Source organism: Pantherophis guttatus, chromosome 4, assembly GCF_059756535.1.
Source record: "Pantherophis guttatus breed Tessera chromosome 4, ASM5975653v1, whole genome shotgun sequence".
In the NCBI taxonomy this organism is placed as follows: Eukaryota; Metazoa; Chordata; class Lepidosauria; order Squamata; family Colubridae; genus Pantherophis; species Pantherophis guttatus.
The window spans coordinates 146,501,090-146,518,122 of record NC_142066.1 but is presented as its reverse complement, the minus strand read 5'-3'; the positions used below and the strand labels follow the sequence as shown (position 1 = coordinate 146,518,122).

General features: G+C 36.6%; 1 protein-coding gene across 8 annotated transcripts in view; it reads right to left on the bottom strand.

Annotated features, from left to right (window-relative positions):
- Positions 1–17,033, bottom strand: part of LARP4B (La ribonucleoprotein 4B) — a 51,399-nt gene that overhangs the window by 27,183 nt on the left and 7,183 nt on the right. For all 8 annotated transcript variants that reach the window (XM_087893036.1, XM_034402185.3, XM_087893038.1 and 5 more), the window contains exons 2-3: positions 10,172–10,287; positions 4,886–5,016 (exon numbers count right to left, since the gene is read on the bottom strand). In XM_087893036.1, the coding sequence (XP_087749162.1) occupies positions 4,886–4,966 (81 nt within the window). In that variant the 5' untranslated portion in view covers positions 4,967–5,016; positions 10,172–10,287. The remainder of the gene's footprint in view (positions 1–4,885; positions 5,017–10,171; positions 10,288–17,033) is intronic.

Genomic DNA, 17,033 nt, shown 5'->3' with positions numbered 1-17,033 from the left:
CCTGATGAGAAACTGTGTCATATTTCAAGAGATTCTCTATATTATTCTGTTCAGAAATATCTGATATTTCCTCATCGCTGCAATCAGAAATTGTCTGAAATTCATTCACATTCCTGAAACACTTGTGTTTGTTTTCTAATTTTTGCCTATTTCCTTGCCTTACAATTTCTGTATTGGTTTGTCTTTCAAAAACTGAATCAATGGCTGCATGACTACATTCTGATGAAATCAGTGGCTTTGATAACAAACATTTACAATATTCTCCTTCAATATTTTGATTTTCATGATGTTCAAAATTTACTTTAATATCATGACTACTCCTGCCATCATCCGGGCTGGAATGGCATGTATATCCTGACTTTCTGAATTGCAAAGAATTCATGTCTACGCCTTTCTCCACAAGGATAGGCGTTGAAGAATTGTGTTCACAATCTGATTCATTCAAAATGATTCTACTATTAAGCATATCCATTTTCCAAGTTCTATTTTGAGGTCCTTCTTCAACATGGGCTTGTGCCTCTACACTGCATGTTGCTATGCTTTCATAGCCCTCACTCACCAAGCCAAAGGGAGGGTCTTTTTTCTTTTCACTTTCTCGCACTGTATTATTATTCATCAGATTAGCATCTTTCAGAATGCTGATATTAACTGGCACGTGCCCTGCTTCCTGAACTAAGAGGTCTTCCCTATCTTCTACTGGGCATATTAAACTGCAGTCTTCCTGAATAGTGGATGGTTGTACAGTGGTAATAGACTCTTCATTAGTGATTGCTTGCCTTTTTTCATTTCTCATATCATCATCAATCATACAAATACTATAGAATTCATCTTTGGCATTCCTGTGATGTCTGTCTATGTCAAAATATACAGAGTTTGTCAAAGCTGCTACTTCCTTATCCATTCTACTTGAAACTGCATCATTATCTTCAACAGTCTCCATTTCAGCTTGTGGCATGAAACTCTTGCGCATTACACCATAAGTATTTAGAGCTTCTAGAAATAAACCTTCTTCATTTAAAGCCATCGGCATACACAAAGCAGAAGTATTTTCAAATGAATGCCATTGCTTTTCAGAGAGAATCAATTCACTTTCACTATTAATATTAATATGATGGCTGCCTGCATTATTCACAAACTGATTATTGTGACTGCTTTTTTCTGTTAGCTTTTTATCATTAATCCCGTCTGTTAATTCAGTTTCTGGTAAACGATCGTACTTATTCAAACTTCTTTCTGTATTAAACCAATGAGGTTTAAATTGCCTACTAGAAATGTTCCCAGCAAACCCCACACGATGGGCTGAAGGATGCTTAATTGATTCTGTACAGTCATTATAAATGGTAGGTTCTAGGCAATCTGCCTCTTGGATTACGTGCAACTCCATTTTTTCCTTAGCCTCTAAAACTGAAATTAAAGTTTTACTTATCCTATTTTCAGAGGTTTCCTCTTCTATGCTTTTCTGCAGCAGGCTCATTTTCTCATTATGGCTGTTATTTGGTTCTTTAGTGAAACAGCAGCCCATTTTAAGTTCTCCTTTGCAAGTCCCAGAGCTGTAAGCTCTTTTCTGCATACAACCACTTCACTTTAAAACTGCTGGGGAGACAAGCCAACACCCAGATGCCAAAAATAGTACTGTTTAAACAGTGCAGGGGGCTCATGTGCTATTGCCACTCAACATTAAGCTCAGTTTCGTAGAAATGCCTTAGTATATTATACACAGAAGATGTTTTACATCAAGAATTTTACCCCTTAACTATTTGAGGGTTTGCATTATGTTCTATGAGAGGTAGGAGTAAGTTAGGAACTTCAACAGTTTCTCTTTACAAGAATGTTGTCAAAAAGCCAAAGACATACTTGCTGAATTCTGAAGCCACTGATATATGCATTGTATGCACGTTATTTTAATACAATACGGAATTAACTAACAGGAAAGTAACACTGGATTCAATGTATTTTGTTGGTTAAATGTATTTAAATAAACCTTTACTGGTTTTTTGGGGGAAGGGGGTGGTGGAGAAATCCAGGTTTCACCACAACACACTCATGTGGCCTGCAAATTAAAACAAGAAAGCGTAACTTATTCTTAAATGACTATATTACTATAGCCTGCAGAAATTACTAATTTCACATAGGAAAAAGATGTGCTATATATATCAGCCTACGGCCCTCCAGATATGCTATATTACAGTAATTCCAAAAACACGTAACCATTTATTGTTACCAATAAATTGAGTGGCAGGAAATTGTACGCATGAATCTTCATTTCTTGGCAATTAGTTTTCTATGTTTCAAGCACTGGTACTTTTATTTTCTTAAATGTTTTTTTCTGTTGATCTGAAGTCTATGAGTAGTTTGTGATGGTGCAAGAATATATACACTATCTTAATTTCAGTTGTATAGGTAGTCCTCGACTTTACGACCACAATTCAGTCCAAAATTTCTGTTGTTAAGTGAGACATTTGCTAAGTTAATTCTGCCTCATTTTATGACCTCTCTTGCCCCAGTTGTTAAGTGAATCACTGCAGTTGTTAAGATAGTGACATGGCTGTTAAGTAAATCTGGCCCATTCACTTTGCTTGTCAGGAAGTTGCAAAATGTATGAATCAGTTGCCAAGTGTCTGAATTTGGATCATGTGACCACATTAGAACAGTCATGTGAAAAACGGTCATAAGTCACTATTTTCAGTGCCATTGTAACTTCAAACAATAACTAAATGAACTGTTGTAAATTGAGGACTACCTGTACTATCCAATATTAAGGAAACCCATAGGACAATATATGTATCCTGTATACTTTTCAGTATCTCAAGCTAGAAAATTAAGAAGGAAAACCATCCTTTAAGGCAAAAATATCTTGCCAGAAAACACTGTTTTTTTGACTCACTTCAAGAAGGGAACCAAAAACTTTAAAAGCCTGAATTTAAAGCAGATATGGATAAGCCGTTCAAATTTTTTAAAGCTTAAAGAAAGAACCTGAATTTTTCTATACACCTGTGAGAAAAATTTGTTCCATTCTATGTGTTTCCCAAAGGGAACAATATGAACTTAAAATAAGCTCTTGCTTCATTGTTTTTCTAATCACAAGAATAGATGAGGTAAATATTCTAAGCAATGAACTTTCTACCACCCAATCTAAAAAAAAATGGCCAAGGTATTTTGATTTTTTAAAAATAAACTAAAATTATTCTGAACAATGTTTTATTTTCCTATGCTGGAACATTAAAATATTCAGGTTTGTTTGGGCAAGTAGATTCCAAGCAGAATCGCTTTGGACAGCAAGATGGGCAGCACATAAATTTAAAAAACAAAACAAAAATAAACAAAACGTGAAATGTTCCTATATTTTGAATGGACTGATCTGTTTTGAGTTCTAAACATCATGTTAAAACTTGCATATGCCCCTACACCTGGACCATGTCTGTATTTCGTTACATATAATTCATAGTACAATTCGATTACCTTAAATAGGCAAGTGAACAATGTCCATCAATTCAGAAGCTCATAAAAATGATTCAGGGTACCGTGTTTCCCCCGAAAATAAGACCCCGTCTTATATTTTTTTGAACCCTGAAATAAGCGCTTGGCCTTATTGCCACGTGCTCAAAAGCCCAATTGGGCTTAGGGGATGTCTTATTTTGGGGAAAACAGGGTATATTTATGAAATTTAAGTCTACTGAAATCAGTATGAAAATCTAATCATGACTAACTTAAATTATCTTTAATTTCTGTGGCAGTGAAGTGCAATCCTTGTACCAGTATACAGATATGAAAATTATGCTTTCCATTGTTAACAGCAATTTAGATAATCTCTGATATGGCTTTAGTAACAATTTAGATGCCTAGGGGTATAATTCAAGTTGATTCCAAAAAATTTCAAACTGGATGAAGGAAACAAGATTCAAATTAAAAAGATGCCTTAGAGAAATGTAATTAAACCCTATTCGTTCTGTTTGTTCAAAATACACACTTTAATACATTATTTAAATAAAGTCTAAAAGGTTCATCACAGATATTTTGCTCATGTAGATGTTCTTTTTTCACTGGGTTTTGGTAAAAACAATCATATTGTGTAAGCCATTTTCACTGTACAGGGAAATTAACTTTGGAAACCCTCTCTTTACAATACCTCATCCAGTATCTCCTTCCCCTGTTGGAATTTTCTAAATAAAGTGTGTCTGTCTTCCCTGCTACTAACGTAGATATGAAAAAGAAATCTTGCTAGCCCAATGAAGGATAGTAATAGATACTTGTATTAAAGATATGCAATATTGTAAAACTCCCATTTTCATATAAAAGCTTTTGTGGAGCAACAGAAAACTGTGAACATACTATAAATTGTAAGTATAATATAGGACAGCACATTTCTTAATCTAGATCACAGGTGTTAAACTCTCGGTGCCACACTGCCGTCACGGGATATTTCATGATGTTTTTCCCATTCATGGACCCAGGGTGGCCATGGCCTGTGTGTGATGCATCCAGCCCATGGGCCACCAGTTTGACACCCGTGATCTAGACTAAAACTATGGATCTGGAGTAAACGTTTTTCTGAACCATAACCCCCATCATTCTTGCCTTCTAGCTATGCTTTCAGAGCTGATAGGATTTGAAGGTGAAACCATAAGAAGACTGATTTGCTGGCTGCTGTTACTGGCAGTATCAGTTATGTAATGTCTTCATTTATATTAGTATTAATTAACTAAAATCTAATTACATAAAAAAATATGTTATAGTGGCATGAGAAGATTGCTACTTGCTACAAATGGATTTTGTAAAGTAGCTTGACAAGTTACCAAGCGCAAAAATGTACTTCAAAGCATAAAACACAGTGCCTAATTAGTTATATTTGCAAGCTCCCACTAGTCAAGAGAATGTCAATACTTACCAGATGAGAGCTATCCTTAACTTCTTGCACCTGCTGTACCTGCGGTTCAGCCACAACTTTAGTGTCCTGATCAGAAGTCATGAGCTGTCTGCTTTTTGACTCCTCAAAGAGAACTATATGGATCACCCAAGCTGTAAAAAACAAACAAATCATAATTTATTTTCTGTACACTGGAAAGTAGTAAACAGACCTCATAGCAATTAATAGTTGGTATTATATTGAAAGAAAGTTTGTGAAAAAAAATCTGATGTATTTAACTTATGCAAAATCATTTAATCCTCTTTTATCTCATTGGTAACAACACTTATTTAGCATTTATTTTGCTGAAAAGTCACTTCATTTAGTGACTTTTGCTGCACCAACTCAGAGCATGTCAGATATAGCTTGGGGCAAAAATGTAGAGGGCTCACATTGTCTGTGCAAAGATCTATTCAATTATCTTCATATTCAATCTAGAGCTATTGTTATGCTTCTATAAAGTATGTCTCTCAATTGCTTTGTTCTATTTTCTGAATTTAGTTGGATTATTTCAAAGTTACTCTTCAGACATGCCTCAAGATTTTTGGCTGTCAGATTTGGCAACAGATTGGTAGATTTGAGTTAACTGGAAAGTCAAAATTTTAAAGAACTGCCACACCGTTGCTTCATGATAGTGTGAACTGATGAACTGCCCACCGAACTCCATGGAAACGTGGCATTTACAAATGGATATAGGTAGACCTTGACATTTGATTGTAATGGATAGTTGAAAGTTGTTAGGATCATAAAACAGATTGATCACAGGGTGACTCAATTTTATAGCCTTTCTTTTTACAAAAGGCATAAAGCAAACCCATGGTTTGCCATGGGGGTGGTTTTGCCAAAAACAGGAAGTTCCGGTGTTTGGCAACTCTGTTATAAAACAACGTCATTTGACTGTGGGGTGCTGCAAATGGCCTTAAATGCTATATTCCAAGTAATATATATACAAACATACTTCAGACAATTTTACAGGACTTAATTTTAGAACGGATTAAAATTGAAGTTGGCCAAACACATGATTAAACTCTATGGGCGTCCGGTTCACGCCCATAGAGAGGGCCTACTCAGGGTGCTGTCGGCTAAACAGTGGCGGCTGGCGGCCCCCAGGGGTAGAGCCTTCTTGGTCGGTGCGGCCACCCTCTGGAATCAACTCCCCTTGGAGCTCCGATTAGCTCCTGACCTTTGCACCTTCCGCCGGGAATTAAAAACTTGGCTTTTCAAATCCCTTGACCTGGACTGATGATGGGGTTTTAATTGGTTTTAAGGGTTAATTTTAAATTTTTTAGATTTTGGTCTTTATTTTATATTGTGGCTTGTGTTTTATTGTTGTGAGCCGTCCTGAGTCCATTGTGAGATAGGGCGGCATATAAGCCGAATAAAATAAATAAATAAAAGAAAGAAAGAAAGAAAGAACCAGAGGGGGTGCTGGGAAGGTGAATCCTTGGGTTTTTTTTGGTAATTCTGCATGACTGTTGGGAAACTACCAGCCAGGCAAGTAAAAAACCTTTTGCACAATTGCAAAACACCTAGAACTGACAACCCCCACCCCACCCCACTCCACTCCACGTTCGATGGAACCTTTCCTTTTGGTTCCCAAGTGAAGGCAAGCAGTCTGGACAGATACTTGTATTATAGGCTCAACTTGAATCTTTTACATGTGGATCTGGTTGCTTGCTCATTAATCTCTCTCCAGATTTCTATCTCTGGGGAAAGGAGAAAGTTTACTGTGATGGCCAAGACCCAAAGAACCAGCTCAGAATATAGTGGATGCCTCGCTATGGCATCAGAAAGGGATAGAGACTGAAGTGAGGACAGCAAGTTCAGAACATCCCACTGCCAGGGGCTCTGCCTACTCAATATCCTGGCTGGCCAATATCCCCAGCCATTCCAGCTGCACAGCCAGTTTTGCTGTGTTGCCCTGGAGGTTTGCCAGAAACATTTGTGGGGGGAGAAGTGGACAAGATAAGAACCTTTACCACTCAGGTTGAACTGAAGAATTTCCCTATAGAACACACAAGGGTATCCTTTGTGCTAAACTTGCTAAAGGGGTTGGCAGTTAAGTAGATGCTGCCAATCCTAAAGGGAAACAACCAGGTCATGGACAACTACCAGAACTTGATGGACAGATTCAAGGGACATTTTAGAGCCTCTGAGTATAAATCATGACAGCCAGCTGTGAGATTCAGCAGCTCAAAGAACGCATAAGCGATTTCAAGTTTTTGGCAGATGTGGATTGGAACAAAGCAGCACTGATAGAAAGCTGGGCCAGAATTCCATCTAAGAAGCAATATCCAATATTCTTTTTTGGATTCCAATTTGCAGAGAGGATTTATCAGGATTTATTAAAATCACCAACTTTAGCACCTACCATTTTTGTTCCTAAAGAGAGACAGAATTTCAGAACCCAATTAGTGAGGTCCAGATGTGCATAGTCCACAATTACAAAGATAATAAGTAATATTATCTGTATATACTGTAATAAGATCACAGTAAGGGATCATTACCTTTCTGTAGTTTTGCCATCATATTGAGACAACTGGTCATGGAAGTGTCTTCAAGACACCACACAGGATATTGTGAAACTTTAGGTGACCTAGGATGGCGGCAGACATCAAGGGATATGTAGTGTCTTGCCACCTGGGTGGGAAGATTCTAGACTTGGGGCAGACAATTCCTTTAAAGTTGCATTGCTCCCACCCGTCCGAATTCCCTATGAGAACTCAGACATTGGAGGCAACATGGAAAAGGGAGGGGGGCTTTTGTGGGAGAGGGGTGAAGTTGGTAAACTATTAGGGAGACAAGGAGGAGGAGTCAAATGAGGAATTAGCCTTACATCGCTGCACAGCTACAAAAAACCTCAGACTGACCCCCTCCTCAAGTTCCATGGAATCTTATTTGTTAGTTCCCAAAAGAAGGCAAGCAGTCTTTTATTATAGGTAGAATATAATAAAGTAGGTATATTCAATTTTAATCCCTCATGTGTGGAACTGCTTGCTTGTGCCTGACAATAAAGACATTAAGTAACAGCTTATTTGAAAGAATGTTCAAGTACTGTACTGTGCTAAGGACAGAGGCAGACTTTCTGCTCATCCATAATGTATTTCTTACCTAATGAAACTTTTATATTTCTAAAATTGAATTAATTCACAATTTTTGATAATTATGACGATTGCCTAACCCAATAAAAAGTGCCAGAAAAATTAGGAATATTTTTAAAATTCAGAGTATCTACTGTATTGTTTTGGATTAATATTCTGAATTCTATTTTAGTTGAGAATATAATGGTTTAAAAATTTGTAAGCTACTACTAATAGAATAAGCTGTGCTGCATCTTCCCAATATTTCTAGCAAAGTTCCATTAAGATAAATTGCTTTAACATTTATCAGACTTTGACAACTTAATGTGTCACCTTAAGCTATGCAGACATGAAATTAACAGCATATTAAGATACTGCTATGACATCGTCACTAGAAGACAGTGTAACTATTTGGAAAACATCCATTTATTAGTGAATATGCTGTACTCACCTAGAGTATATGCAAACTGGGTGTGGGTTTGAGCCTATTACTACATGTATTATAGAACACAACGTATGGGCACATGTGTAGTATAACTTGCTCCTTTAATATATCCTAAAGACACCTGAGTGTAGATCAGATGCACTGCATACACATACTTAAAGCCATTTTATATGTTGTATTTACATGGTGCAGTAGGTATATTCAGAGACCCATCTCAGTATATAAAAGTAATCATGGGATTCATTACCACACTGAGTACCATATACATCTGGCATTTAAACTATAAAATAATCCTTGTCCTGTAAATGCTCCCAAGTTAACTTTTTAACATGCCAATTATTGTGTAAAAAAATTAGTAGACTTGCAATAGTCATATCTTAAAACAAATGACTTGAATAACTGTTGTGAGAATATGAATTGAACGAATATGAATCGACTATTGTGCGAATATGAATTGGCAAAATATGATAGATTTTGCAATCTTGGGAGCCAGCCATTATAACAAAATGTCATTATTATACCTAAGTCAAAAATTGCATTATTGATTTACCCAGAGATAGTTGCCATTCGGAATCACAAGTACCACAATTATACTATTATGATACCATAATAATGTATTTCTCCCAGATAGCTTGTCTGAGTGTTTTAAAAAACAACTTTTAGTAAAAAGGGAAATCCAAACTCTCCAAAATGATGTTTGGCTCATGCCAACTGATCATCTTATTCAAATGTAATAAATTATCCTAAGAAATTCTGTTCTTCCTATCTAATGATTAATTATCCATATTTTTCAGTGTTTAAAATGCACTTTCTCCCCCCCTAAAAAGTGGGTAGAAATATCTGTGCGTCTTATAGAGCAAATGTTGCCGAAGCCCTGCCCGCCCTCCGGCCCCCACCCTTCGGCCTCTGCCTCCCAGCAATTTGCCTCTTTGCAGCAAACAGCAAACTGTCTGGTAAGCTTTCGCACAGCCTGATTTACCACGAGCAGCTGATTGGCGGTTGGATCTGCCTCCTGGAATACCGCAGCCGTTCCATGCTGCAGGAATTGCTGTCTATTGCTGCTACTGCACGCCCCATTTTTGCCCTCTGCACGCCCCATTTTCAGCCCATTCCAGGCAGTGAGGAGAGGCAATGGCGATCCCCGCCACCTGGAATGGGCTGAAAACGGGACACGTGAACACCAAAAATGAGGTGCATGAAGGAGGAGGCGATCCCCGCAGCCTGGAACAGCTGATCAGTGGTATTCTGGGAGGCCAATCCAACCGCCAATCAGCTGCTCGTGCTAGATCAGGCTGTGCTGAAGCTGACCAGGCTGTTTGCTGCAAGAAAGCAAATTGCTGGGAGGCAGAGGAAGAGGCAGGATTTTTTCCCCTTGTTTTCCACACCAAAAGCTAAGTGCGTCTTAGTCCGGAGTGTCTTATAGTCCGAAAAATATAGTAAATAATCCCCTGTATTAAAATACCCTAAATTTGAAAAATATAGGCTTTGCATGATACAATTAATCCAGGAATATTTTGGACATCCTTATTCCAAATGCTTTAAAACAATGCTATTAAAAATTATAATCAACTCTACACTATACACTGAATAACAGCCAATCTTCCCAGCATCCAGCAATCTATAAATTGAAAGCTGTACAAGAAGTCAGCCTTCAATGCCTTCCTACACAATAAAAAGGAGAGCACTCTCTATTAGTGGATAGGGAAGGAATCCCAAATACAGTAAATACATTCTTTCTCTTACGTTCAAATTGCAGGCTCCTTCTCTGATACCTGTCAGTTCCCCTTTTCTGTAGCAGTAACACAGTGCTGCATCTATGGTGTTCTGGAGAATCCTTCAGTCTGGGAAGCTGTCAGAGTCTAGAAACAGGAACAGAAATGGGTGGGTGAGAAAACCCTCTTCAGTGAAATACAAGATTACTTAAAAGTGTAAGATTCATGACATTGGTAAATCATACTGAAATGTTCTATGGGAATATGACTCCCAAATCTAAAAAACAAGAGGGCTATATAATGCTAGGATTTAAAAGTAAAAAAATATTTTGAAGCTTGCAAGAGTAGACACATAGCATCCATCTGCAACTGATTAAAGCATCTTTTCCTGGGGTGGTGCAACAGCTGTGGAAGGCTGCCTTAATATTTTTGGAAAAGATGCATCTGCTTTTACAGAGATGTATATGAGTGCCCCCAAACATATTTTTACTTTTGACATCCAAGTGCTGCACAACTCACCTCCTTTGGATGAGGGCTGTGCTCCTCTTTAAAGGAGCAGGCAGAGATCCTGACAGAAATATACAATTGTCACTAGAGGCACTTAAAGGCTAGAATTATTTTAAAGTTTTAATACAGAGGTAAGCAATGTAGAAATGACATGGATTGTATAGCTTAGTCCCTAGAACTAATAGTCCCTAGTCCCTTCCTAATGGGATTCTTATAACATGTTCTACTGGGAGCGGGGGTGGGGGGCTACCTTTATATGGAACATTAAATGCAATATGTAGGTCTTATCACAATAGCATGCAAAATGCATTAATAAGATTGCTGTGATTTACCTAGTCACTGCAGCATAAACTATTATTGAAAGATTAGCTGCTGACTTGATACCATACCAATTTAAATGTTTTCATATTATATAATTGAGGCACTGATGGAATACCTTCTCCTATATAAATCTACTTGCCTACTAAAAACCACGTCAGGTGTAAATCATCCTCCAAATGTTCCTTTGATCTCAAGCAGGAATATAACATTTAAGCTTGTTAACATCCATTTCCTGAATTGCAAAGACCCTTTTGATTTTTGATATGTGATTAATTTGAAATCTTGATAATCCTGACAAACTGTAATCCTAATTATCAGTACTATCATGATAAACTGTGATTTTATTTTCATTTACTCTATTTAACTTTTATTTTTAATTCTGCACATTACTTACAGATGCACCATTTAACTGACAAAATATAAATATTTTAATTAAACCTGGAGAAATGACACTACCAAGCATTGAAAGCTTAAAACTGAAGCTGATATGCTGACCACATCTACCAACAGTTTACATATTACAAGCACGTTTGTATCACTGGCATTTTAGTTATGGATGATACTTCTATTTTCCATTTCACCTAAGTTGTGTAGACACTACACAAAGGTAAACATCCTGCCAGCTAAACTACTTTTAGATTAATAAGCTACATGTCAGCTGCATGCCAGGAATCATCACTCTGGATCACAGCCTGGGGAGAAAATGTTTCTCTGTGAGGGAAGTGACACAACAATAGTTTTATTCTCATTTATAAAATCTTAGCAGCTTGTATGTTATTAACAGATGCCATTACACCTTAAACAACTGGAAGGCATCTATTTTCAGCTGCTATATTGCACTTGAGAAAACTTCAAGCAAACAGTTCTCAACAACATTGCTGTTCCAATACAGCTTTGTATGCCATTCTTATTGATAAGCAATTCTAAATATTAGAGTCTAAATTGAAAAGTCTAATAATATGTGGCGCTGAAATGAGCAACTTATCTAAATAATTACAAGATATTTTGCTTTTTCTGTCTTTGTTTATGCATTCTGTTCCCTCTGCTCATTTGCTATCAGTTGTTATTCATGCCATTACATTTTTTTACAATTCTATCATTGCACTTTCCTGTTTGTTGTGTGGTGCCAGCTTCTTGACCTTAGATTCAACTAGTTATCCATAAAAACCTTAGTGTTCACAGAGGTTACAAAATGTTCAACAGGCAAATTGGATGAAATGCTTGCAAGTATAGTAGCTTTTCTGCCTTATAAATATGAAAGCATCTGAGCTTCAAACTGGAAAATTGGTGGTGAAAGAGTATTAATATCTATAATAAAGCCTAAATCTAAGCCTGAGGTAGTAATTTTTCAGATGAGTTGGATCTATTGTTATTATGATCAGAAATATGTTAATTTACTGATCTACAAAAGTTTTAGTTAAACAGATAATTAAACCTTTCCTAGAAAATTCTGTAATATGAAAATAAAAATGCAGTTGGGAGCTAATACCAATAATGCGAACTGCCTATTACAGAAGTTAGCTATTTACTAGCATGAAACAAACAAAAACCAGTGATCTTGACTATTAAAAAAAACCTGAGAATTATAATATCTATGTATTAGAATAATCTGAATTGTAAATGCTGTCCTTATTTTAAATAGGACTATTTTGTCTTTCTAAATGCAAGTAGTCGTGGTTTAGTGACTGCCTTAGTCAATGACTGTTTGCAATTAAAAGATGATGAACAAGTAACTTTATGACCGATACCCACATCTATGACTTTCACAGGTCTGTAAAGCAAAGGAAAGCTAAAGTAAGACCATATAACACAGTTATAGTTTCACTTAGCAACCGCTTTTATGACCATGCTGCTGGTCCTAATGTGGTTGCTCAATGAGGACTACTTGTAACCCAACTCTTGTTGCCTCAGAGGACTGAATCTCAATTGGGGAGCTTGGACTACTGTTGCCGGTTCCTCGGCCTCAACAAACTGAAGTGGAGGGACAAGCAACAAAGAATTCAGCCAAGAGGCATCTGGGAAGCCATCTTCCACAGCACACAACTGGTGGCACACAGCATCAGATTTTCAAATCCAGTATATAAATCCAAGATTTACTAAACATCTGGGAAAGAATGGAAAAGAAATGCCAAGGCAGTAAAACAGCCAGAAAAGGGGTACATTAAACAATTTTAGTGACTGCACTTTTATCAGAATTAACCAGTAGAACATCCAGTTAAGTCACATCTTGGTTTTTTTTTTTTCCTTTTAGCTGAATGGCTGCAAAGTTTTGTAAACTCTTCAAAGACAGGCAATTTTGCTATGAGGATACTCATTATAATTAGCCAATGGAACGAACAAAAACTTTGAAGATATACTACACAGGTGCCTACTCACAATGGAGACTTCTCAGAAAGACACAGTCAACTCTGCAAGCCTATGTAGGCGGGAATGAGTTTACAAGTTATATTATAAAAAGTTCTTGTGGCACTTTAATCTGCCTTGAGTCATTATTTAGGAATTACTGTTTTAGTTTTTTAAAGGATTGGTAATGCAAGCACTGTGATTATCCTTCCAATGATAAATCAGAGAAATGCTCAACTATGAACATGCATACAGGTTTTAAAAGCTGATTGCCACCCCAAAGGTGGAATTCTATATTAGTTATACCAAATACTGATGCTACCCATTATACAATCAATCTTGGAAAGAATATGCTTCTGGTATGTTATCTGGGTGCCCATTTCTTGTAAATTCTTGGCCTCTAATTGGAAGAAAATAGGAAAACAAATTAGTTTTGATTGCTTAAAGCATCTTTCAGGAAGAGCAATGTTATTGAAAATGAGGTTGGCATTAAGATGGTACAAGTTGTGCTTTGGATATGCTACCACATTTAAGGGTTCAAGCTACAGAGACAATACACCCAACTAATTAATGTAGCATCTCTATTCTGAGAATTTAAAGAACAAAGGCTTACAGAACAAATAGATGTAATGTTTTTCTTAAAAAATATTTTGGATTTGATGGTCTTAATTATTGCAAGCTGCTCGAGTTGCTTGAATAAGCAACATACAACTAATTTTAACCAATACAGTAGTTTCTGAAGCACACTTCCTATCAGCATGCTAACTTTACATTAAAATAAATTCCTAGATTGCTGCGTAGTAGCTGAAGAAGTGTGCTTGAGATAACTGAAATAATTCTCCTAGTCATTTAAATTCATCTAGTAGTTCAAGTTCAAATAATTCATCTTGCATTTGTGTAGTGTTGCATTTATTTGAGCACTGTCTGGTCTGAAGACTGACAGCAAGCTATGGGGAACAATCCAACAGCTTTTTTTGTAGGTCTGCCAGTGACGACTCAGCATTCTAGATACATAGCTACAGAACACTGTCATGGAGCCAATTGCCTTTACTGTAGCTAAGAGTACAAGAAGTGACTTCAGGGGACTTTCTTCTCTCTTTCTGTAACAATCAGTCCCAATAAATGTACTGTAATGTTCCAAATTAGGATACCTTTTTTAAAACCATGCCATCCTTTCCTTTAAATGCATTTGACAGAACCAATGAAATAAGAATGTCAGGGATGTGTAATCTAAGTTTTTTTCTCTTTACCTCATTGTATGAAACTTAAAAACCCAATTGCATAATAATTTTGAATTAACATTTCAATAAACATAGAAGATACTTGCTGACAAGTGTCTGTGTATAGCTAAACAGATTATCACCACAACTAAGATGGCTACAGTTCCATTAATGTATATTTAATTCATAACCAAATTCCCTGTGTATTACTTTGAATTTAGAACTATAGATAACTGTTTTGTCAAGAAGCAAATATACACACATACCATTTGAATTATTTAACCCATACCATAACAGCAATTATTACACAAGTTTCTTGTTTTAAGGTCATTCTCCTTCAGGGAACGAGTTAGTTGCAGTTTGTAGTGATGGGGATGAGAAATCAGATTTGTGGCCCCTGATTTGTGGGGTGCAAAGGAGTGGTCATCTCTCCCCTGCTTTTTAGTATGCATATGAAATCACTAGAAGTCATTTAAAGGTTTGCTGATCATACCCAATTATACCTTGCCATTCCAGGCTATAGGTGAGATGCTGTTGATGTTTTAGCCAGCACTTGCAAGAGTTTGGATGAAAGAGAACAGGCTAAAGATGAACCCAAACAGGATAGAGTTGCTGTTTGTACAGTGGAATTCTCCACTGACACAGCAAGCTAGCATTACCTGTGAAGGAATAGGCTTGTCATTAGGGGTACTTCAGCATTTACAGTTCCTGCTTGAAAAGTAAATGCAGGTTTTGATTAGATGGACCAGCTGGTGCAACAATTATAACTTTATGTGGTGCAAGTGGGACTGACTACAATAAACAATACCCTCATTACCACTTGACATACTACAGCAAGGCACTTTACATGGGTCTGCTTTAAAGACTACAGGCAGTCCTCCACTTACAACCATTCATTTGGTGACCGTAGGAAATTACGGACTGAAAAAAGTGACCTACGAATGTTAAAAAAGTGACAGTTGCGGCATCCCCATGGTCACATGATCAAAATTCAGATACTTGGCAACTGGCATGTTTTACAGTTGTAAATCATTGTGATTGTACAATCAGTCACCACCCGTGTGACTGATCCAATTTTATGACTCTTTTATGGCACTCATTAAGTGAATACCACAGTTGTTAAGCAAATCAACTGTTCAACTCTGATCCTGTTTTGCTGTTATGACAAAACGTCATAAAACGGGTCACAGTGTAAACAGCCATAAATGTGGGATGGTTGTCAAGTGCCTGAAATATGGTCACAGGACTGCAACGATTCCCAGCAAACATGTTGTAAGTACCACTGGGGAGAACTGTTGTAATTTAGAATGGTCATACCATTCTAAAGGACTACCTGTATAAAAATAAAAAAATAAAGTGAAAACCAATAAAAAGGTAGAAGAATGGCCAGTAAGCAAAATTCACTCAGGCAACAAACAAGCCAAAACAAGAACTATACAAGAAGACCACGAAACCTGCTTTTTGGCACAACTACCGAACTTAGCACCTGGCTAATGTGAATGTCTGAAATCTCCTCAAGCAACTGCTCTTTGGGCAGTTGTGCACAGTTGAAATAATTCAAATAATCAGCTATTCTAGACATACGAAATGTGAAAAAAAAGGAATAACCCAAAATAAATTATTCTAATGTAATTTCAATGCCACATATAAAGGGACATAACAGAAAAAATATAATCATGATTTTCATCACCAAAGTCTTTTCAGATTTCAAAATTCATATGGCTAACAGAAAGGTTACAAACTCAGACTTTGAGCAAAAAACAAAAAAGACAAGGTAAATACTTGACTAACATTGAAGTCATGAAATCCAGATTTAAATCATTCTGTTCAAATGGACCGGATGAGGAGATTGTAGAAATTCACATTAAGGTCTGGCAAGTGCTAAGTTTGGTAATTATGCTAAGGCTTCTGGCATGAAGAAATAATGTTTATTGCCCAGTATAAATAAATTAAAAACCTAATTGTGACTCTATTCTTAGAGTAAGTATACTGGTTCTTCTATATATTATAACCAAGTAACATGTAAACAACTTAACCGACATTTATTTATAAGCAATTCAAGCAAGAATCTGGCTGGTCTGTATGTTACTGAAACATTTGCTAAACACATCTAACTTGCTGTTACTACAAAGAGCAGCCAGTAAAAATAACAGCTACTCACAGCATTAATAAAATTAATTTTACTCCAATGGCTAGTTCAAGAATCATATTTAGCCATAAAGTAATTAGTCTGGCTTCAATCTAGAGTGATATGTAAAGTGAACCATTGTTATTAATGTGTAAATGCAGCCACTAGTTGAACAAATGTTTGAATACAGCTACTAAGTAATAAAAATACTTTTCCAACTGTTTTTTTGAAAACTGCCAGAATTTAAACCATTCTTGACCATTTTAAAATTAAAAGGTGAGGTGTGGCTTTCTCACTAAAGGCAATAATTACAATCAATAATTTTTACCCTTACCCTAAACAAATGGTTCTGGCGCCAGAAGAAAGCTCAACAA